The sequence below is a fragment of the Babylonia areolata genome, chromosome 9 (assembly GCF_041734735.1).
Source record: "Babylonia areolata isolate BAREFJ2019XMU chromosome 9, ASM4173473v1, whole genome shotgun sequence".
Lineage (NCBI taxonomy): Eukaryota > Metazoa > Mollusca > Gastropoda > Neogastropoda > Buccinidae > Babylonia > Babylonia areolata.
The window spans coordinates 23261055-23283759 of record NC_134884.1 but is presented as its reverse complement, the minus strand read 5'-3'; the positions used below and the strand labels follow the sequence as shown (position 1 = coordinate 23283759).

Below are 22705 nucleotides of genomic sequence, written 5' to 3'. Positions count from 1 at the left end.
CACCGTCGCTTGTCACTGTCTCTTTTTGTGTGTGTGCGTGTGTGTTTTTTTTGTTTGTTTTTGTGTGTGTGTGTGTGTGTGTGTGTAGTCATAAGAAACAGGATGATGTGGGTGTTAACTCCCTCTTCACTGGCAGATTACTTCCCTTACTTTCCCCCAAAACTGGCCAATTGTGTAGTTTTAAAATTCTTGAAAAAGTCATCATTAAAAAAGAATGAAGAGACAGTCTTCTGATATTTTCTAATTATGTTTAATCAAATTCAGTAAAACAGATAATTTTACCTGAATATTTCTTGGTACAGTATATAGGGGAAAAACAATCTATATTCTGAGTCATGTGAAAGTAAACGAAGTAAAACCCTATGAACAAAAGTTTCACACCAAGTTACTTGGTAGCACTGAAGTCATCTCCACATATCAGAATTATATTACAGATGTGAAAATAGCAGTCATTTTACATTAGTGGTGATTTCTTTCTCCATGGGTGCCTGACAAAGTACCAGGTGATGCCAAATTCCTACATGTGTGATAAACAGAGCTGGCAGGTTGATGTGAAGCAAGCCATCCGCTTTCTAGCTAATGACTTACCAACCCAGATTAAGTGTAACCTGCAGTAGAATGCATGAGCCGCCTGAAACAGTTTTGTACAAGTGGTTCCATTACCAGTAGAAAAATTTCAAAATCACAAACTGCATATGTGGTCCATAGTAAACAAGCGTTGCCAAAGTTAGGAATGGATATGGGGTCCATTGCAAAGAAAGAGTTAATTTGTTTGTGTGCTGACTGATAAACCATGACTGTCAGTGACCTGGTGAAAGGTTTAATACGTGTTTGTTGAATTTGCTAATTACTTTGTACAGCAATTGTAAACCACGGAACATGAGTTTGGATGACACCATGTCAATAATATGTGAAGGACAGGCCCAGGAGAAATTAGTTACGAAAAAGAACACAAAACAATAAAGCTGATTATATATATATTTTTGGTTATCCAGTTCGGGCATGCTTTGTGCTTTTTTTTTTTTAAGTATTGATCCAAGTGAAGATAAGCCACGCATGTGATTTGTGTTTTAAATATTAATCCAAGTGAGAACAAGCCTTGTATAATTATGCATTCTGAAAAGGTATGATCCAAGTGAGGATAAGCCATGTACATTTTTTCATTTCTATTGATCCAAATAATGATAAACCAAGTGAGGATGTTTTGATGTTGAGTTGGTTTATGACAGATAAGGATAAGCCTTGTGCCTGGTATGTGTTTTTTTAAATTTCAATCTGAGTAAGGATAAAACATTGACTGAATGTGTTGGTTTGTAAGCATCAATCCAGGTGAGGATAAAGTATTGACTTAGTATTGTGTTGGTTGTGTCAATCCAAATGAGGATAAGCCAAAGTAGGATAAAGCATTGACTTGGTGTGTTGGTTGGTAAGTATCAATCAAAGTAAGGATAAAGCATTGACTTAGTGTGTTGGTTGGTAAGTATCAATCAAAGTGAGGATAAAGCATTGACTTAGTGTGTTGTGTTGGTTGTAAGTGTCAGTGTCAATCCAAGTGAGGATAAGCCAAGTAATGCACAAGAGAGGATAAGCCAAGTAATGCACAAGTGAGGATAAGCCAAGTAATGCACAAGAGAGGATAAGCCAAGTAATGCACAAGAGAGGATAAGCCAAGTAATGCACAAGTGAGAACAAGACAAATAATGTGACGTGTTGGTTGCCGTGCCCACAGAGTGCCGAGCGATCTCGATGGGTCAGGGCCAGGAAGTGCATGCGCGGCGCATGCTGCAGCAGGGGATGACTCAGGGCGGCTGGCTGCTGCTGCAGAACTGCCACCTGTCCCTGGACTACGTGCAGGAGGTCATGGACAACATCATTGAGGCAGAGACCATCGATGACACCTTCAGGCTCTGGGTCACCACTGAGCCACACAAAAAGTTCCCCATCAGCTTTCTGCAGGTACTCTCCACATTACCTGATGGGCCTCAACAGCTGAGTGGTTAAAGTGTTGGACTTTCAATCTGAGAGTCACGGGTTTAAATCTTGGTGATGGCGCCTGGTGGGTAAAGGGTGGAGATTTTTCCGATCTTCCAGGTCAGCATATGTGCAGACCTGCTTATGCCTGAACCCCCTTTGTGTGTAAACACATGTAGAAGATCAAATACACACGTTAAAGATCCTGTAATCCATATCAGCATTGAGTGGGTTATGGAAACAAGAACATACCCAGCATGCACATCCCTAAAAACAGAGTATGGCTGCCTACATGGCAGGGTAAATAAACAAAACGGTCGTACATGTAAAATGTTACATGTCTGTTTGAGTGTGTATGTGTGCGTGTCTGAAATCTGATTGAATGACACAGGAAACAAATTGTGAGCGCCCAATGGCAGCTGTCAGTCGGCTGTACCCAGGAAGGCAGCCTGTTCTGCAAATGACCCTGTGTTTGTAAAGCACTTAGAGTTTGGTCTCTGACCGAGGATAGGCGTTATATAAATATCGATATCATTCATTCATTCATTCATCTCTGTATGCTTCTGTTTGGTGGTCACTGCAGCTTCAGTTGCTATTTGATGAATGCTGTTGTGTTGTGGTCACTGCATCTTTTGTCATTCTCACAGTGAATGCTTCTGGTCTGTATATCTGTGGTTATCAGTGGTAGGGTTGTGCAATGTATGAACTGGCGTGACAGCTGTTAACTGCTGATTGCTGTTTGTCAGAATCAAAGTCAAATATGGGGTTTTTTTTTTTTTGTTTTTTGGAAGGACATGTACCAGACCTTGATATCGACTTTATGTTGTTTTCTTCCTTTTATTGTTTTGTTTTGAAACAGATAGGTATACATGAATTAGACATCTGAGTTTCTAGATATTGTACTCACATGCATACACCATTGTTAAAGTGTTTTCTTTGAAGCATCTTATTTGAGTAGATCACATTTCTGAAACCTATGGACATTATTAACTTTTTTTTTATGTCTGTGAATATGAATTTTATGTTAGTACTTCTGAACTGAAAGTTTGTCAGTAAAGGATAAAGGTTGAACTTACTGCTTGCCAGCAACAGTTCACTTCAATTAAAGTGATACCTTTTTCCTGTCCAGAAATATACAGGTCATAATATTTACATTAGTAAATTGAGAAATTGTCTTGAAAATTCTGACATGTGCAGCAATAAATCTCATAATGCTCTCATTTGTGAGCTTCTTCACATTTTGTTGAACTTTCAGTCTGCTTTTAGTGTTTTTGAGATGATGATGATATTACAGGAACTAATACGTACTTTGACATCTTCTTCACAGAAGTTCAAGGCTTGACAGAATCATCAGTAGAATGATGTTGGCTGTATAACTGAAGAAGATACATGATTTATTGTGCCCCCGTTTTACAGATCGCCATCAAGTTCACCAACGAACCCCCAGAGGGCATCAAGGCAGGCCTGAAGAGGACCTATGCAGGCATCACCCAGGACTACCTGGACATCTCCAACATGCCCCAGTGGAAACCCATGCTGTATGGCGTGGGCTTCCTGCACACCATTGTCCAGGAGCGACGTAAGTTTGGCCCTCTGGGTTGGAACATCCCTTACGAGTTCAACACTTCCGACTACAATGCCAGTGTCCAGTTTGTGCAGAATCACCTGGACGACATGGACATCAAAAAGGTGGGTCCTCTGTGTGTGTGTAGGATTTTTTGTTTGACACATTTCTAAAAATGTCATAGTTAACCCTTGACTGCACTGTTTACATACAGCATACATCATAGAACATGTGGGTGCTATGTTGCATTGACCCAAACTTTATGTTTGAACACTGCACTCTTTGTGTTTCGCTCAAGATTGAAGAAAACTTTTCTGGAAGGCAAGAAGAATTCACTCCCTTGATTTTGCTGGGGGTGGGATGGTGGTGAATAATTATGTTTGGATGTGTGAGAGTGAGTGAAATGGGTATGTACACTTTGACTTCTGAATGATTATGTTTGGATGTGTGAGAGTGATTGAAATGGGTATGTACACTTTGACTTCATTTTCTCTCTCTCTCTGCCTCATACTCTGCCTCCATCTTTTCTTTGTGTCTATGTGTGTTGTGAACAAATTCATGGAACAAGTATGTTATGTTCATTAGAATAGAACTGAATAAATTTTGATGTCATGAAACCAATTTATGGAACAAGTATGTTATGTTCATTAGAATAGAACTGAATAAATTTTGATGTCATGAAACCTTTAGGTTTATAGGACACAAGTACACAAGTAGATAAATATATGATAATGATAATTAGTATATGTATTATTATTAATGTCATAGATATATGATAATGATAATTAGTATATGTATTATTATTAATGTCATAGATTGGAACAGCATTTATAAACAATATTTCCTGTACTTGTTTGTGTATGTACATCTTCTGTTAGGATCAACTGACTGGGAATATTTCCTGTGTCATTCAGTTTTTTAATATCTGTTATAAATTTTTCCATTAAGGCTTTTCATGTGTGTGTATGATGTGTGTGTGTGCGTGCACCTTGCGTTATATAAAGCCTGGTGTTTGTGAGAGCGTTGATTGAAGGAATGCAACATGGAGATATATGTGAGTGTGTACTGTGTGCAGGGAGTGAACTGGATCTGTGTGCGCTACATGTTTGGGGAGATCCAGTACGGTGGCCGTGTTACCGATGACTTTGACAAACGTCTCCTCAACACCTTCTGTCGTGTCTGGTTTGGGGAGAACATGTTCTCTCCCAACTTCAACTTCTACAAGGGCTATGTGATGCCCAGGTACTCCAAGATCTCTGAGTACCATGAATACATCAACAGCCTGCCGTCATCGGACACGCCAGAGGTATTTGGACTCCACGGCAATGCTGACATCACGTGAGTAGACTTTGCTGTCCTTCACTTTCTTCTCTTCTTCTTTCTTTCTGAGCTGTGTTGGTGTTTGTTTGTTTTTTTCAGATAAATTATAGATGATCTTCATTGTCAGTTGACACAGTGTGCGTGTGCTGTGTTGTCAGTTACCACAATGTGTGTGGTATGTCTGTGCTGTCAGTTACCACAGTGTGTATGCTGTGCTGTCAGTTACCACAATATGTATGCTGTGTTGTCAGTTACCACAGTGTGTATGCTGTGCTGTCAGTTACCACAATATGTATGCTGTGTTGTCAGTTACCACAGTGTGTATGCTGTGCTGTCAGTTACCACAATATGTATGCTGTGTCTGTGCTGTCAGTTACCACAATGTGTGTGCTGTGCTATCAGTTACCACAATGTGTGTGCTGTGCTATCAGTTACCACAATGTGTGTGCTGTGCTGTCAGTTACCACAATATGTATGCTGTGTTGTCAGTTACCACAGTGTGTATGCTGTGCTGTCAGTTACCACAATATGTATGCTGTGTTGTCAGTTACCACAATGTGTGTGCTGTGCTGTCATTTACCACAATGTGTATGCTGTGCTATCAGTTACCACAATGTGTGTGCTGTGTTGTCAGTTACCACAATGTGTGTGCTGTGTTGTCAGTTACCACAATGTGTGTGCTGTGCTATCAGTTACCACAATGTGTATGCTGTGTTGTCAGTTACCACAATGTGTATGCTGTGCTATCACTTACCACAATGTGTGTGCTGTGTTGTCAGTTACCACAATGTGTATGCTGTGTTGTCAGTTACCACAATGTGTGTGCTGTGCTGTCATTTACCACAATGTGTATGCTGTGCTATCAGTTACCACAATGTGTGTGCTGTGTTGTCAGTTACCAGAGCAAGACTGCCAAGGGAATTCTGGACACCATCCTCAGCATCCAGCCGAAGGATGCAGGCAGTGGAGGTGGGGAGACGCGTGAAGCGGTGGTCTACAGGCTGGCTGACGACATGCTGGAAAAGCTGCCACCAGACTATGTGCCCTTCGAGGTGGCTGAGCGTCTGCAGAAGATGGGGGCTCTGCAGCCTATGAACATCTTCCTGCGTCAGGAGATTGACCGCATGCAGAAAGTGATTGCGGCAGTGCGTTCAACGCTGGTTGACCTGAAGCTGGCTATTGACGGCACCATCATCATGAGTGAGAACCTGAGGGACGCCCTGGATTGCATGTATGATGCCCGTGTGCCCAACTTCTGGAGAAAGGTACCGGCTTATTGTACTCTTCATCTGTTCGTGTTGGGATTGTGTCAGTCTCGGTGTTTGTGCCTTTTCTTTAATCATTGTCTTTTCTCCCTCTCTTTCTGTTTGTTTTTCTTTTCTCACTCTTTTTTTTAAAAATCTTTATCCATCCTATGTTGTTCCCTTAATCTGTCTTCACCAACTTATGCAAACATTCAAGTGTGAGCAATGAAGGTGGACAAAAATTGAAGGGTGATCAGTCTACACCCGCTCTATCCACAATGTCCAATGAAACGTGAGCACTTTGGGTACCAGAAGAACTGTGGTAACTGCCACTGTTTACTGGTTAGTCTCCTGGGATCCCTTTGTTGTACTGTGTTGGTGTGTGCATTGTGTGTTTGTCTCCTGGGATCCCTTTGTTGTACTGTGTTGGTGTGTGCATTGTGTGTTGGTCTCTAGGGATCCCTTTGTTGTACTGTGTTGGTGTGTGCATTGTGTGTTGGTCTCCTGGGATCCCTTTGTTGTACTGTGTTGGTGTATGCATTGTGTGAAGATCTCCTGGGACCCCTTTGTTGTACTGTTTTGGTGTGTGCATTGTGTGTTGGTCTCCTGGGATCCCTTTGTTGTACTGTGTTGGTGTGTGCATTGTGTGTTGGTCTCTAGGGATCCCTTTGTTGTACTGTGTTGGTGTGTGCATTGTGTGTTGGTCTCCTGTGATCCCTTTGTTGTACTGTGTTGGTGTGTGCATTGTGTGTTGGTCTCTGGGATCCCTTTGTTGTACTGTGTTGATGTGTGCATTGTGTGTAGGTCTCTAGGGATCCCTTTGTTGTACTGTGTTGGTGTGTGCATTGTGTGTTGGTCTCTAGGGATCCCTTTGTTGTACTGTGTTGGTGTGTGCATTGTGTGTAGGTCTCTAGGGATCCCTTTGTTGTACTGTGTTGATGTGTGTTGGTCTCTAGGGATCCCTTTGTTGTACTGTGTTGGTGTATGCATTGTGTGAAGATCTCCTGGGACCCCTTTGTAGTATTTGGTGTGTGCTAAGAGAGGAAGGTTTCAGAATGGTTAAGACACTTATCTGCCAATACAAAATGTCTGTGAGTGGGTTCAAATCCTGGTCTCACCCTTTCTCCTGCGTTTGACTTCAAATTGAGTGTCTAGTCATTCAGATGACATGATAAGCCTGGGGTTGCATAAGCAGCACACACTTGGCACACTGAAAAAGTACCCATAGTTGCTATTTCAACTTTTTAAAAACAATGTTGAAAAGGAGTAGTAGACAAACTTTTCCTGGTGGAACAAATCACAGAAAGCCTTCAAAAACAGAAGAGCTATATTTGAGGATTTTATGACCTGTTATCTATACAATACATACATTGGGCTGGTTGCTTGGACTGGATCGTTCGCAATTAGGCCTACCTACCTGATAAAGCCTGACTAACATGTTGCGTTTTGCTGCTGGTTAGGCATCTGCCAAACGGATGTGGTGTAATGTATATGGATTTATCGAATGCAGTGACGCCTCCTTGAGAAACTGAAACTGAAACTGGTGTGTGCATTGTGTGCAGATCTCTTGGGACTCCAGCACTCTGGGTTTCTGGTTCACGGAACTGATCGATCGCAACACCCAGTTCAACGCCTGGTGCTTTGAAGGCCGACCCGTCACCTTCTGGATGACTGGATTCTTCAACGCTCAGGGCTTCCTGACTGCCATGCGACAGGTAGGAGCGGAATGGGTGGTAACCTGTGTGGTAAATCTTCAGCTGTCTGAGTACCGGTCAGTGTAGTTGGTGTGAATTTGCACACATGTTTAGCAGTCCGAGTATTCATACTGATTGCCATTCAAGCAGAAAAATATCCTTTTCATTTATATTTTTTTGATGAATTTTATGGGCTTTTCTGATAGAAATTTAAAGATGGTATGGTTAGTAATGGCAAAATAGTTTTAGTAAAGTGTGTAAAATTTGATGACATCAATGAGTAAGATGGTATGGCAAAATAGTTTTAGTAAAGTGTGTAAAATTTGATGACATCAATGAGTAAGATGGTATGACAAGATAGTAAAAAAAGAATAAAAACTGAAGAAGTTGTTGAGTTGATGCTGAGGTGTGGTTCACCGTGGATGTGCGGCTGTGCAGGAGGTGACCCGCGCCCACAAGGGCTGGGCCCTGGACAACGTGATCCTGCAGAACGACGTGACCAAGTACATGAAAGACGACATCAGCCAGCCTCCCGCAGAAGGCGTCTATGTCTATGGGTTGTACCTGGAAGGGGCAGGCTGGGACCGCAGGGGCAGCAAACTGATTGAGTCCAAGAACAAAGTTCTCTTTGAGAACATGCCCGTCATTCACATATACGCCAAGGACGTTGCAGCTCCGGACAGCAAGATGTATGTGTGCCCCATCTACAAGAAGCCACGGCGTACAGACCTGACCTACATTGCGGATGTGAATCTGCGAACAACGCAGTCCCCCGACCACTGGATCCTGCGTGGTGTGGCCTTGTTGTGTGACATCAAATAATCTCTCTGCCATTACCTCACTGCTGCACTGCTCACACACATACGCTTTAACACTTCTTTTTTGCCCTCTCTTCTCGAGATATTCATTACTTGAGATATACATTTTTTTTTTTAGAATAGAAATACTTAAACTATGTATTTTGAATTAAGCAGTTCAGCCTGTGCTGTGTTTTTGTGCAGCAAAATATAAACATGTTTCACAAAGAGACTGATTGATGAGAAGTACATTATGCAAACTTTCATTATGCATCTTAGTTTTTCTTTTTTTTTCCATTTTGTACTTTTCCTCTCCTTTGGTACTTTTCTTTGTATTGTCTGTGTATTGGCTTCCCAACCTTTTTCCTAGTATGTTAAAAAGCATTGACAAAGTTGACAAAAATGACATCATAATATTAACATATTCGGTAATGTTTATATATGTTATAATGAGAAAGACAGAAGTCTGTGATATTTGTTTGGGCTTTTTAAAAAAAATATTTTTCAAAACTTTCTCATAGTGGTTTCTGTGATGGTAGTTGCATCACATTTTTGTTCATGTTTTAATTTACCAAACTTTCTGCACATTGTGACTCCAGTGGTTCCACAAGTGTACCAACATGTTTGCTATTTGGTCATTTGATTTGTTGCTTTGCATGGTGATGTATTTAACAAAAACATTCAAAGCTGACTTATATAATGCAGTATAGTATAGTGCACTTCACTACATGATTGTAAATAATCATACATACACATCTTCATTTCATGCAAATCACTTAAATAGCTTTGTCTTCTGAAGGGAAAAAATCTGTGAGCATTCTGTTGTCTTATCTGTCTGTGTTATTGGAATGTTGTCAGCCATGTCACTGCAGCTTATCCATGAGAAATGTGTGTCCTGTCCTGTGATAATGAGATACATTGATTCCAACCTTGCTGTTCAAAAAAATATACATTTCACAGTCCATTCATCCGTCCTTGCTGCTCTGTGATACTTGTTTATATTGGTGAGTAACTCCTTTTTTTATATCTTAAAAATAAATATCCACGTTATTTGGGGTCTGTATTTCATCCAATGAAAATAACTGATTTGAATTCAGAACACTGTTTTCTTGTCAACTGCTGGTCCCACACCTCTCCACTCCCCCACCACAACTCCTCCCTTCGTTTTTGTTTTTTTCTGTTGTTTTTTTCACCAGCTCTGAAAACCCTGGCTGCTTCTGGCCCAGCTTTATTTGCACCACTGATCCTTGGCATATTTTATTATTCATAATTCAAACACAAATTTGCTGGATCCATCAAATTCTCTTCTTGGGTATAGTTGTTTCTTTTGTAGAAAATTTTAAAGGGTTTTGTCATGTCTTTATGTATACGGAATACGCATGTTAACTAAATTACCTGTTATTTTTAATAAAGTGAAAACAATATGACATTCTATTCCTTTTTGTGTGTGTTAAACATAGTTGTGTTATTCTTGTGACTTTTTAGTTTCTTCATCAACTACAGAAGGGTACCAGCATGATTATTATGAAGGCGATTATGAATTATTGGATGCAGCTGGCCACAAACTGCTGATCTCAAATCATCGTGTTTATCCATTCCATGTGTGAGAGATCGATACCTGGTCTATTTACCTGTATGAGGTTTTGTGTTGCACATAAAATCATGATTAACTTTACAGGTAAGGTATAATTTTTCTACTCTATGTATTTAAACCAAAGTCAGAAATTAAGATTCCAAGCTGTGGTTTCTGCTGTTTATGAAACTACAACAACAGAGTCACAAGAGGCAGACGAAAGTGTTTCTCTTAATTTATTGAAACCGAGGAAAGATGTGATGTGCTGACGACCCAAGGAGGGGTGTGGCTGGTAGGGAGAGGGCAGGACTTATCAGGGGATGAAGTTGACCATGATGGGTAAGGGGCTAGTGGGGCGTGAAATTAAACACAATGGAGGATGAAGTTAGCCATGATTGGGGTGGGGCTTATCAGGGGGAGGGGGATTAAGTTGACCATTATGGGGTTGGGGTCTATCTGGGAGTGAAGTTGACGGTGATGGGGGCGGGACAGACAGGGCGAGGACAGCAGAAGCCAGGATCAGGCTCCTCCATGTGGCACTCCTTGGGCAGGTTGCTCCAGTCTTGGCATCTGGAGAACCAACACAGAAACAGGCCATTGCTCAACAATGTTCACAGACACACACACACAGTGTATCGCTTAAAATAGTAAACACCCTCATGCTTACAGAAACGCACATACTTTTTAATGGTATGATCTGAGAGTAGCATAATCTGTTGAATGTGAAGCATACCCACCTCTGAATCACCTTGTAATGAATAGACAAAGCAGGAGAAGAAAAACACACACACACACATACACACTTATTCCTTCCTTTTCTCCGTTCCGGGCATGTACACTCTTCTTCTTTTCTTCTCTCTCACTCTCTCTGTCACACAACACAAAAAAGTTACACACACACACACATGCATACAAACACCAACACACACACTCACACACAGCACAAACACATACATATGATGCACATGTGACAGTAATGCAGTGTCCAAACTTCCCTTTTTGAGGGAACAGCAACACACAGACACCAACACACACACACAAATGCAAGAGACGCACAAACACGCAAACAAACATCAACATTCTCCCCAACACACACATCATCTACACCCCCCCCCCTCCCCCAACCCCACCATCCACACACACGTGGCAGAAAGGCAAAGCATCCACAGCATCACACCTTCAGCACTCCTGACCTCAGACCACTGATGGCCTGTTTTAGGAAGCGGTACATGTGTACTGAAAACCACAACTCACATTCCGGTACAAGTGTACTGGCCGGTCTTCCCGTCATTGCAGGTGCAGTCATAGTCACAGCCATCCTGCCATGTTGCCCCTTGAGGGTACACCTTGTTCTTGTAGAAACAACCATCACCTGCACACACGCACAACACACACACAAACGCACACAACACACACACACGTTGTGGTAAATCACTTTCATGATCCTCCACACTCAGAAACACATGCAAAAAAAAAAAAAGGGGGGAAACTTTCAGAAGTCATCTCTCCACTTTTCAAGACTGCTTATAACTTCACTGAAATTTAAAAAAAAAGAAAAGTAAATGTGTATGAAGACTGTCAGAACTACTGCATACAGGTTGTCACAACATCAGTGTTAAATAACATTCAGAGATTTTTGTTCTTTCTGATTAAAAAAATAATTGAAATCTATTTTCTTTGATTTATGTACCACCCATTTCCACAGCCAAATTCCATTTTCTGTTTGGAATGATAGAAAAATGGGGTAAAGAGGGTGGGCTGGCGTGGAGACATCAATATCCACATACTAAGAATGATACAATCATGTTGTCAAAAAGTTTACAATTCTGCCAAATGCTGTTCACTTATCACAAATGCATGATATTCATTATCACCAGTGCAATGAAATCACAGTGCAATTAATTCACATGATCGAAGCAGTGTGGTTGGGTGAGTGATGGTTCTGAGGGAAGCTCCAATCTCTAAAACATTTGCTCAGTTGAAATGTTCGCCATGTTAATTTGTTTTTATTAACTTTTTCTTTTCAAGTTTGTCCTGCTGCATACATACAAATCTGACCAAATCTCTTAAATCCATGCTGAATCAAGATGTCAAAGGCAGACACAGAAGAAGGTTTTGTTTGTTTTTTAAACTCCCGTCACTAGTGATTATCATTTATACATAGATAAATCAACACGTAGGAGAGGATGTGGGGGTTGTATGGTGAGCTGGGGGAATCAGGACAAGTAAAGTGTGGAATCAAAGTTGAGTATTAAACTAATAAAGGAAGAAAAAGACCAGAAGACAGAAAGAGCAAGAGATAAAAAATGTGAAGGACTGACCTGTTGCGAAAGGACAGTGGAGCTCAGGACAGCACTCTCCTTCAGTTTTCTGCAGCGTGCACTCTGCCGGCAGGTTGGTGTACGTGGGACACCTGAGGGACACAGACATTGTTACCTTCACTCTCTGTCTGCTCCTACACACACCTTCGGCTGATGCCAACTCGACCAGTGTGTCCTTAACCCTTCAGTCATTTCTTTATACTTCACACACTCACACAAACACACACAACACACACACACACACACACGTCAGAGGACAGGTGGAGAATACAGAGAACTGGACAGCCTGCAATATTCCAGTTAAGTTCAGTTCAAAAGACTTTATTGTCTGCTTCAAACAATTAAAACAGGCTATTTTTCTTCAGACTCATTCAAATGCTTATCAACAGTTAAATAATTGATGGAAAAATAAATGAATAACCGGTGGGTTGTGCTCTTTGTTGAGTACTATGTCCAACAGGTAAAAGAAAAAAGTTAAGAAAAATATAATAACTGAAGACAAGTGAAAAATATTAATGAATAACCTGAATAGTACGGAACACTCTTCCTTGATAATACACACACACACACACACACACACACACACACAAGTCATTGCAGCAGTACTGTCCGGTGGACAGTAAGTAGTACTTACAGATCAAGGCTTTAGTACTTAAGGTCAAAAGCAGTAGTACTTACATGTCAATGCAGTAGTACTTACTGGTAAAATGCAGCAGTTCAGGGCAGTGTAGCAGTACTTACATATCAAAGCAGTAGTACTTACAGGTAGAATGCAGCAGTACAGGTCAATTCAACAGTACATACATATTAAAGCAGTAGTACCTACAGGTCAATACAACAGTACTTAAGGTAAATACAGCAGTACATACAGATCAAAGCGGCAGTACAGGTAAATGCAGTAGTACTTACTGGTAAAATGTAGCAGTATAGGTCAATTCAGCAGTACATACAGATCAAAGCAGCAGTACTAACAGGTCAAATGCAGTAGTACTTATAGATAAAAAACAGCAGTACTTACAAGTCAATGCAGTAGTACTAAAGGTCAAAACCAGCAGTACTAACAGGTCAAATGCAGTAGTACTTATAGATAAAAAAAACAGCAGTACTTACAAGTCAATGCAGTAGTACTAAAGGTCAAAACCAGCAGTACTAACAGGTCAAATGCTGTAGTACTTATAGATAAAAAAAAACAGCAGTACTTACAAGTCAATGCAGTAGTACTAAAGGTCAAAACCAGCAGTACTAACAGGTCAAATGCAGTAGTACTTACAGGTAAAAAAAACAAACAGCAGTACTCACAGGTCAAAACAGCAGTACTTACAGGTCAATGCAGTAGTACTGGCCAGTGGCAGAGTCCTGACAGGTACAGTTGAGGTCACAGCCATCCAGCCAGGTGTCGTCCTGCTTGTAAATCTGCCCCTTGTAGAAACAGCCGTCCAGCACTGTGCACAGAGTACAACATCACCATCAAAGTTGTCCTTTGAGAACCATCCCAATGATGACTGTCCTAAAACTCTTGGCCAAGAGAGTGGGGATGTAACTTGGGCAAGACACTCTCCACTATCAATCAAATTCTAGCCCAGATAGTTTGGGACAGCAGTTAGCCTCCTCTGCTGTTCTGATGATCATTGTAGGACACGACTGACTATCATACTTAATAGTGACAACAATCATAATAATTATGATAATAATAATTATCATAAACATGATAATAGATATCACTGTAATGAAGATAACTTTACAACTACTACTGCTGCTGCTGATAGCAGGTTCCTCTGATCCAAGGATCATTGAGAAGGTCTTTGGTGACAAGCCGCTTTGGTGGCTGTATTTCTTCTTCTACTAATATGATAAAGACTATAAAATGCTGTTAACAGCAATATGATAATAAGAATTATGATAATAAATCAGGAGAAAATGGGAATAAAACTGTCTTTCCTAAGGACATCAAACCATGGTGAGTGAGACTTGGAACCCTGATCACTTGTGAACACTGGATCATAAGTCCAACGCCTGACCAGTTCTGCCTCGGCGCCTCTACATCTTTTACATCTCATTTACATGTCATTTACATCTCATTTAAACATCTGACACAGGTCCACATAATTATGAAAGAGAGAGAGAGAAGAAGAAAAAGATACATACTGTTTGTGAATGCACTCTGAGTTGTCACCACTCCATTCATACCTGTAAACGATAATAATAATAATAATTAGTATACTATCCAGAAACCTGCTCTAGATGCTCTACAAAACACAAGGTTTTATGCATAATGCATTACATCAAAGTTACAATAAGTCACATACAGTCAACCGTGCACATTTTAGTTACGGTTTTATATTTCTACAACCGGGTTTGTCTATTATTACATTGTTTGATGAAACAAAAGCAGAGGGAAGTGAGCCTACCATTCTGATATAAGTCAATGTATGTAAACGAGGCAAAGATGCATGATCACGTGTAAAAGCCAAGGAACTGAGTGAATGTGTGAGTTGCAACACACAAACACAAAACACAACAGCTTAATAACAAACACTGCTTTATAAAGCTGGCTTCCAGACATGCTGTCACATATTGGACATAAACAGAGATGATTTTCCAAACATCACATCCAAAACAGTGATGATTTTGTCTCAAAAATACTCATTCAGAAATCACACCAGGACAGAGAGAGGAGTCTCAAGAGATGTCACTGCACTATTTTCATGCATTCCAGTGTGGGGAAAAAAGATAGCAGTCATCAAGAATAGATTGAAAATAACATCATTTACAAGGACAGAAGAACACTATTGATTAATTGATTCAGATCTGAGACTGGTCTTGAATAACATGACTTAACACTTGTACTACTTATGCTTCTACTACTAAACACACATCTCCACACTACTGGTGAGCAACAACCATTACTTTCACCACATCAGTTTAAGAAGATTCTGAAATCAGAATGAAAAATATATTTGAAATGCTAGTACCAAGAAATGTATGCATTTGTTGTACATAAACTCAAAGAAAATTAAAAAACAAAAAGTTACCAATGGTTCATTAAAAAAAAAAGTTACTGTTTCTTCATTACTTACAATTTCCACCCTGAGCCAGAATGGCAAATACATCTCCTGCTGCAAGTTCACCTGTGAAAAAAAGAAACCAACAGAGTAATGATCTTCAGCTGTCAGAATGATTGAAGTTTGCAATACACCCAGCAACATCAACAAAGCTGTCTTCATACTAATGTGTATGACTGAGGATTCAATATCATGCTCAGTCTTACAAAAGCCAACCCAAAGCCCATGCAAATCATGAAAAAAGTGAAAAAAGCACAAGACGTCTGAAAACATAATAAATCCAACAAATTCTATATTATTGTCCATACATACACATACTTAATACATCTCTAATATCACTTACAGTGAAAAGACGTTAAACTAAAGAACGAACAATACACATACTTAATAATGCAATGCAATGTATAAAAAAAAAAAAAAAAAAAAAAAAGCCTGAAGACATATAAAGAGAAAATAAATTCAATATTGTTATCACACACACAAGTACTTAATAACACAATGTGATGTAACTATCATTTGTGGGAGGCAGTCACTTATACACAAAACACACACACACACAAAGAGAGAGAGAGAGAGAAGTTAGGCTAACTTTTCGTTTTCAACAAAGCTGTTTTCATACAGATGTGTATGACTGAGGATTCAATATCATGCTCAGTCTTACAAAAGCCAACCCAAAGCCCATGTAAATCATGAAAAAAGTGAAAAAAGCACAAGACGTCTGAAGACATAATAAAACCCAACAAATTCTATATTATTGTCCATACATACACATACTTAATAATGCACTGCAATGTAAAAAAAAAAAAGAAGTCTGAAGACATAAAAAAAAAGAAAATAAATTCAATATTGTTATCACACACACAAGTACTTAATAACACAATGCGATGTAACTATCATTTGTGGGAGGCAGTCACTTATACACAACAAACACACACACACACACACACACACACACAGAGAGAGAGAGAGAGAGAGAGAGAGAGAGAGAGAGAGAGAGAGAGAGAGAATTTAGGCTAACTTTTCGTTTTCCATTTTAAAGGGGAAGTTTAGCAAGCACATATTTTTTTTTTTACGCTTCTCCCCCCTTCACTGAAATGGGACAGCATGAAAGGAGGAAAAAACAACAACAAAACCAACAACTGAAAACAACCAAAAAACAACAAACCCAATGTCCAATAACTTCATCTGAATCACATGTGAACATGTCTGTAATCTACAGCGCTTCACACACACACACACACAACACACACACACACACACAACACAACACACACACGCACATGTACATACACACGCACACACAGATCCCCCACCCACCTCCACTCCTCCCCACCCCCATGACACACACACACATGGACATACCAGGAGCCAGGTGGGACACAGTGTTAGTGAGGGAATAGTAGAACTGGGGAGCGGCCCCAGACCTCTGATAGGGACAGTCGTCATTTGTGGACACAAAGATCCACCCACTGCCTTGGCAGTCGCCGAAGTCTCCGATGGCAAACTCATGGCCGGAGTCAGGGTTCCTAAACACAGAACATGAACATATACTACATATCCACAAGCACACACACACACACACACACACACACACACACACACACACACACACACACACACACACAGGCACACCCAAGCACACACACACACACAACAAAATTACCTTATACACAACAAGCACCCAAATACAAAAATAAATTACACACAACACAACGTAACGCAACGCACACACAAACACTACAAAATTACCTGCACACAACACATGCCAAGCATACAAAAATATGGTTAACACAACACACACACACACACACACAACAAAAATACCTTACATACAACACACACACAAGTACAAAAATATACACAACACACACACACAAATATGAAAATGTGTAACACATGAAAAGCATCAAAAAGATATGAAGTGCTTTTATACAACACAATTCATCACAACACAGCTCAGTACAACAGAACTCAATACAACACAATATAACACAGTTTCAGTTTCAGTAGCTCAAGGAGGCGTCACTGCGTTCGGACAAAACCATATACGCTACACCACATCTGCCAAGCAGATGCCTGACCAGCAATATAACACAACACAACTCAATAAAACACAACACAACACAATATAACAGCCCAGCAGGACTGATCTGGCCACTGACTTGGCCATCGCGAAGCTTCCCGGTGTTGTGGGCAGATCGTTGAACGTGGAGGCGATGACATTCTCCGGCCTGAACCAGTCGTTCTTGCCCAGGTTCCTCACGTCAAAGATGATGTTGGCCTTCTCCACTCCGCCCGACAGTATGGCGACCTTCACCTGTCATCAGCACAGACAACGCTCAGTTTGTAAGACAACACAACAACAACAACAGCAACAGCACTGAGCAGCAGCAGCAGCAACAACAACAGATGTAGTAGTAGTTGTTGTTGTTGTAGCAGCAGTAGTAGTTGTTGTCGTCTAAGTAGAAGTAGTAGTGACAAAAAGAAAAGAAGAGACAGACAGACACAGACAACAATGACGACAATAATACTAATAATAACAGAGATACAGACAGACAAACAGCCAGAGACACAGACAACAATATCAACGACAATAACTATAATAATAACTATAATAATAATATGAGGAGAAGAAGAAGAAGAATAGAGACAGACAGACAGACAGACATAGACACAGACAGTTTCAGTTTCAGTTTCAGTAGCTCAAGGAGGTGTCACTGCGTTCGGACAAATCCATATACGCTACACCACATCTGCCAAGCAGATGCCTGACCAGCAGTGTAACCCAACACAGACAAAAAAATACACAGACAAAGAAACAGAGACAGAGACAGAGAGACACACACACACACAGACAAAGAGAAAACACTAACGAAAACCCCAAGCAATAAACCACACAAGTCACTGACGGACCTTCTCGAAGCGGCACACATCCCACTGGTTGGCAATGGCAGGCTTGTAGTGTCCGGGGTACTGGCTGGTGAGGTAGTGGGCCTGGGGCACGTTCTCGTTGGCCACAGACGTGGTGTTCCACAGCTGCCACAGGTCGCCTGTCACCCCCGTCACCCCCTTCAGCAGCACCAGCCACCCGGGCTCCTCCACCTTGCTGATGGTCGTCACCTCGTCTGGGGGGAAAAAGACACAGGCAGGAGAGGGTGGTCAGTTTACTAACTACACCCAGAGTCTGTTTCCAGGTTCAAGGAGTTGTCTGTTCTGTCAAACCGTGTGCGAGGACTGATCTATCTTACTGCCTAAATAGCTTTAATTTTAGGCTCTGGCAGTATAAAAATGTTAATAAATCATCGACTGATCTATATTCGCCGTACCACATCTGCTTTATGTATAATATGTATCTCTCAACGTCCAACAGAATACTTAAACACTTGTCACGGTATTTTCTGCACTTTGTCATTACCAAATCCTCACCTCTGGGGCCACCGAGGTACACAGGTTTATAAATCTATCTATCTATCTATCTATCTTTATATCTATCTGTCTGTCTATTTATCTATCTATCTAGCTAGCTAGCTAGTTATCAGTTTATCTATCTATCTATCTATCTATCTATATATGTAGCTATCTATCTAGCAATCAATCTATCTATCTAGCTATCTAGCTATTAATCTATCTATCTATCTGTAACGTACTGGTCAGGCCTTCAGAGCCCGCCACTGATTTATGTAAAACATAAAGATGAAATGAAATACTCTGATTAAACAAAAAGCAAAGAGAGAGAGAGAAAGGCAGAGTGAGAGAGGAGGGGAGGTATGGAAAGAGACAGACATAGAGAGAGAGAGAGAGAGGTGGGGAAGAGATAGAGACAAGGAGAGAGTGAGAAGCGTCATGTCATGTCTCACAGTTGCAGAGGTTGCAGTAGCCGGCACAGTTGTCAGCGGCCCAGGCCAGGTAAGCACCGCCACAGTACTGCTTGTCGTAGTCCCTGCAGTTGGGCAGCACGTCCTGACACAGCGGCCGTGGGCTGGTGGTCACGCTGGCGTGGCTCACCGTGGTGTAGTCTACACACACACACACACACACACACACACACACACACACACACACACACACACACACACATTACAGCATGCAACAATGTAAGATAGTCAGTTGTGTTCGACTATGACCATCAGAAGAGCAGAGGAGGAAACTGCTGTCCCGACTATCTGGGCTAGAATTTGATTACAGTGCAGAATGCCTTTCTCAAGTTACATCCCCACTCTCTCGGCCAAGAGGGTTTTAGGACAGTCAGCATTAGGGATGATTCCCAAAAGCCACCTAGCCCCCAAGGCTGCAGCACTAAAGGCCAGTGCAATTTGCCTCCTAGTTTGAGAGTCATAGTCCTTCATAAAAGACCAAGCTGTAAATGATTTCCCACTGTAACAGAGAAACCATTGATCATACAGCTCTCACTTTGCTGCCGGCCCAACTGTAAGCTCATGTCAGTCTGTGATATAAGCTGAGTAGGTGGACCAGCATGCAACGAAGACGATTAGTGGCTGCCTAGTGGTAACGCGCCCCGGCCTAGGAATCACTGGAGAGAATGGACGCTTGTAATTCCGTGGATGAGACGATATAAACTGGGGTCCTGTGTGTAACATGCACTTAACGCACGTAAAAGAACCTACAGCGGCAAGAGAGTTGTCCCTCATGGCAAAAACTCGTAGTAAAATCCGCTCTAATGTAAATATGTGTGTGTGTGTGTGTGTGTGTGTGTGTGTGTGTGTGTGTGTGTGTGTGTGTGTGTGTGTGTGTGTGTGTGTGTGTGTGTGTGTGTATCTGTCTGTCTGTCTGCGCATGCGTCAGTGTTCAACTTTATCTACCGTAGGTTCACTAAATCAGTAAATGTGATATTTGACACAAAGTGCATGCTGTGTGTATGCGCGTGTGAGTTTGCGTGTAGGCCTGCATAGCCTGGGTGCGTGTGTGTGTGTCTGCGTACTCGTGTGCATAAGCGGCCGAACAAAAATATGTAAGTGATTGTAACATCAGTATTCAATAGCGGCCAGCTCCGTAGTCCTGGTCGTCACAGTTTATTCATTTTGATCTGCTGGCCCAAGCTGTGAGAAGAGGAATCACTGCTGACTGCTCACCACCACAGAGGTCGCAGAACTTGCGGCAGTTGCGCATGGCCCAGCCCAGGTACTGGCCTCCACAGCTGGACTTGCCGTACAGCCGACACACGTCGGTTCCCTTCAGGTCCACACACGGTTCTTCTGTGGTACTGCCCTGGGACACTTCGTCTGCACACAAGTAGCACGTTCAGAAATTCTATGTGAAGGTCCGCAAAAGGTAGTTGTACACAAGTAGTATGCTCACTTTTTTTTTTGAAAGGTCCATACACGTTCTTCTGCGGTATTGCTCCCCACCCCCAACACACACACACACAAACATACATACACACACATAACACACACATTCACACTGTGACAATATGTAGACATTTTCGCGCACGTGTACATGAATACACAATGAGAACGCACACACACACACACACACACACACACACACATCGACCTACCAACACCGAGTAGTCATTTAAAAAAAAAACAACAACCCAAAAACAACCCCCCCAACCCCCCGCCCCCCAACTTATTCCATTCAAATGTACCACAAAATAATTTGAAACACTCATCACACGATGAAAACAGTGTGTCAAAGGGCCCACCAAACACGCACCATTCAACAACAGCAATCTGCAATATGTACGTACCGTGGCAGACCCCGCAGTGTTTGCGGCAGTTGTTCAACACCCAGGCCTGGTAGTCTGGCTCTGTACAAATGCTGGGGTCGAACTCGTCACAGTAAGAGATGGCATCAAAGCAACCCGATTCCGGCGTTGTCCACACCGTGGTGGCCACTGTTGTTGTATCTGTGTGTGGGGAACAAAGAGATGATGGTATTGTAGGCTACTAACTGCAGCGGATTTAAAAAAAAAATTTTTTTACGTTGTCAGTTTGAAGTTTTGAAGCATTCTACATCTTTTCAAGTGAAACTGGTAAGCCAGGCATTGTTAGTGAGTACCTTCTCTGATGGTGAAATACTAACACAGGCTCAGAACACTTCGTTGAACACAAATACTGGCCTATAAAACACACACACACACACACACACACACACACACACACACACACACACACACACACTGACTGACTGAAACCATTTATTGTCAGATTAACTTTTTGTTGTACTGACATTTTAGCAGTCATCTGAATGAATATCAACTGAGTAACACAAAGAAAATCAAATTTAAAAACAACAACAAACAAAACCAAACGATATCAATTTTAAAAAGTAACATATCTAACAAATCAAAACTGATTACCAACTTTCATTAACATCAATATTTCCAAAAAATGTTTTAACACACACACAGACGTGTATCCCCCACCCACCCCCTACAGACATTCATGCATGCACGCAAACTGACGCCCATTCAAATTCCCCCACCTCATTCCCCTACCCAAAGTAACTTGTATAGCCACATTTTGATCTCTTTCCCCTGCTCCAAAGACGTGTAAGTGTTCACACACGCACACAGACACACACATAAACACACACACACACACACACACACACACTCTTACTACTACAACTACTACTACTAATGCGGATGCTCATACTGCGTGGTTCCCCACTTTCAAAAGCAGTCTCACCACGCTTTACAGTTAAAACAGTTATATAACATATTAAAGATATAATGATAATTATAACTGAGACAAAACGGCTCACCTCCCTCATATCATTTACAGCAATACAAAAGAGTGTATCACACACACACACACACACACACACACACACACACACACACACACACACACACACAAACACACACCGGCAACAACAACAACAACAACACAACATGACACAACACAACACAACACATACACACACACACACCACTAACAAAATCTACCTGAATGCTAAAAACGACACAGAGAATCAACACAGACCGACAAACAGAAGTAAAACTGAGATGACCTACACACTGCACAAATACCATAAACTTCATCAACTTGGGTAAAATAAAACTTCATAGACACTTCAAACAAAAGTAACCAATTAAACACACACACACACACACACACACACACACACACACACACACACCCCTAAAACACACCATAAGAATACTTACGACACTTGTCACAGTACTTCCTGC

General features: G+C 41.3%; 2 protein-coding genes across 6 annotated transcripts in view; one reads left to right on the top strand and one right to left on the bottom strand.

Annotated features, from left to right (window-relative positions):
* The window catches only part of LOC143286140 (dynein axonemal heavy chain 5-like), a 118939-nt gene extending 108917 nt beyond the window's left edge, over positions 1-10022 (top strand). For all 5 annotated transcript variants that reach the window (XM_076593740.1, XM_076593739.1, XM_076593741.1 and 2 more), the window contains 6 exons: positions 1730-1956; positions 3388-3660; positions 4611-4873; positions 5751-6120; positions 7662-7814; positions 8232-10022. In XM_076593740.1, the coding sequence (XP_076449855.1) occupies positions 1730-1956; positions 3388-3660; positions 4611-4873; positions 5751-6120; positions 7662-7814; positions 8232-8615 (1670 nt within the window). In that variant the 3' untranslated portion in view covers positions 8616-10022. The remainder of the gene's footprint in view (positions 1-1729; positions 1957-3387; positions 3661-4610; positions 4874-5750; positions 6121-7661; positions 7815-8231) is intronic.
* Positions 10023-10407: 385 nt separating this feature from the next.
* LOC143285594 (uncharacterized) overlaps positions 10408-22705 on the bottom strand; it is a 112183-nt gene continuing 99885 nt past the window's right edge. The window contains exons 74-86 of the mRNA XM_076592988.1: positions 22682-22705; positions 21257-21415; positions 20637-20786; positions 19404-19562; positions 18460-18671; positions 17709-17863; positions 16909-17072; positions 15562-15612; positions 14630-14671; positions 13806-13926; positions 12485-12576; positions 11418-11535; positions 10408-10733 (exon numbers count right to left, since the gene is read on the bottom strand). The exon at positions 22682-22705 is cut by the window's right edge and continues 117 nt beyond it. Coding sequence (XP_076449103.1) covers positions 10616-10733; positions 11418-11535; positions 12485-12576; positions 13806-13926; positions 14630-14671; positions 15562-15612; positions 16909-17072; positions 17709-17863; positions 18460-18671; positions 19404-19562; positions 20637-20786; positions 21257-21415; positions 22682-22705 — 1565 coding nt within the window. The 3' untranslated portion in view covers positions 10408-10615. The remainder of the gene's footprint in view (positions 10734-11417; positions 11536-12484; positions 12577-13805; positions 13927-14629; positions 14672-15561; positions 15613-16908; positions 17073-17708; positions 17864-18459; positions 18672-19403; positions 19563-20636; positions 20787-21256; positions 21416-22681) is intronic.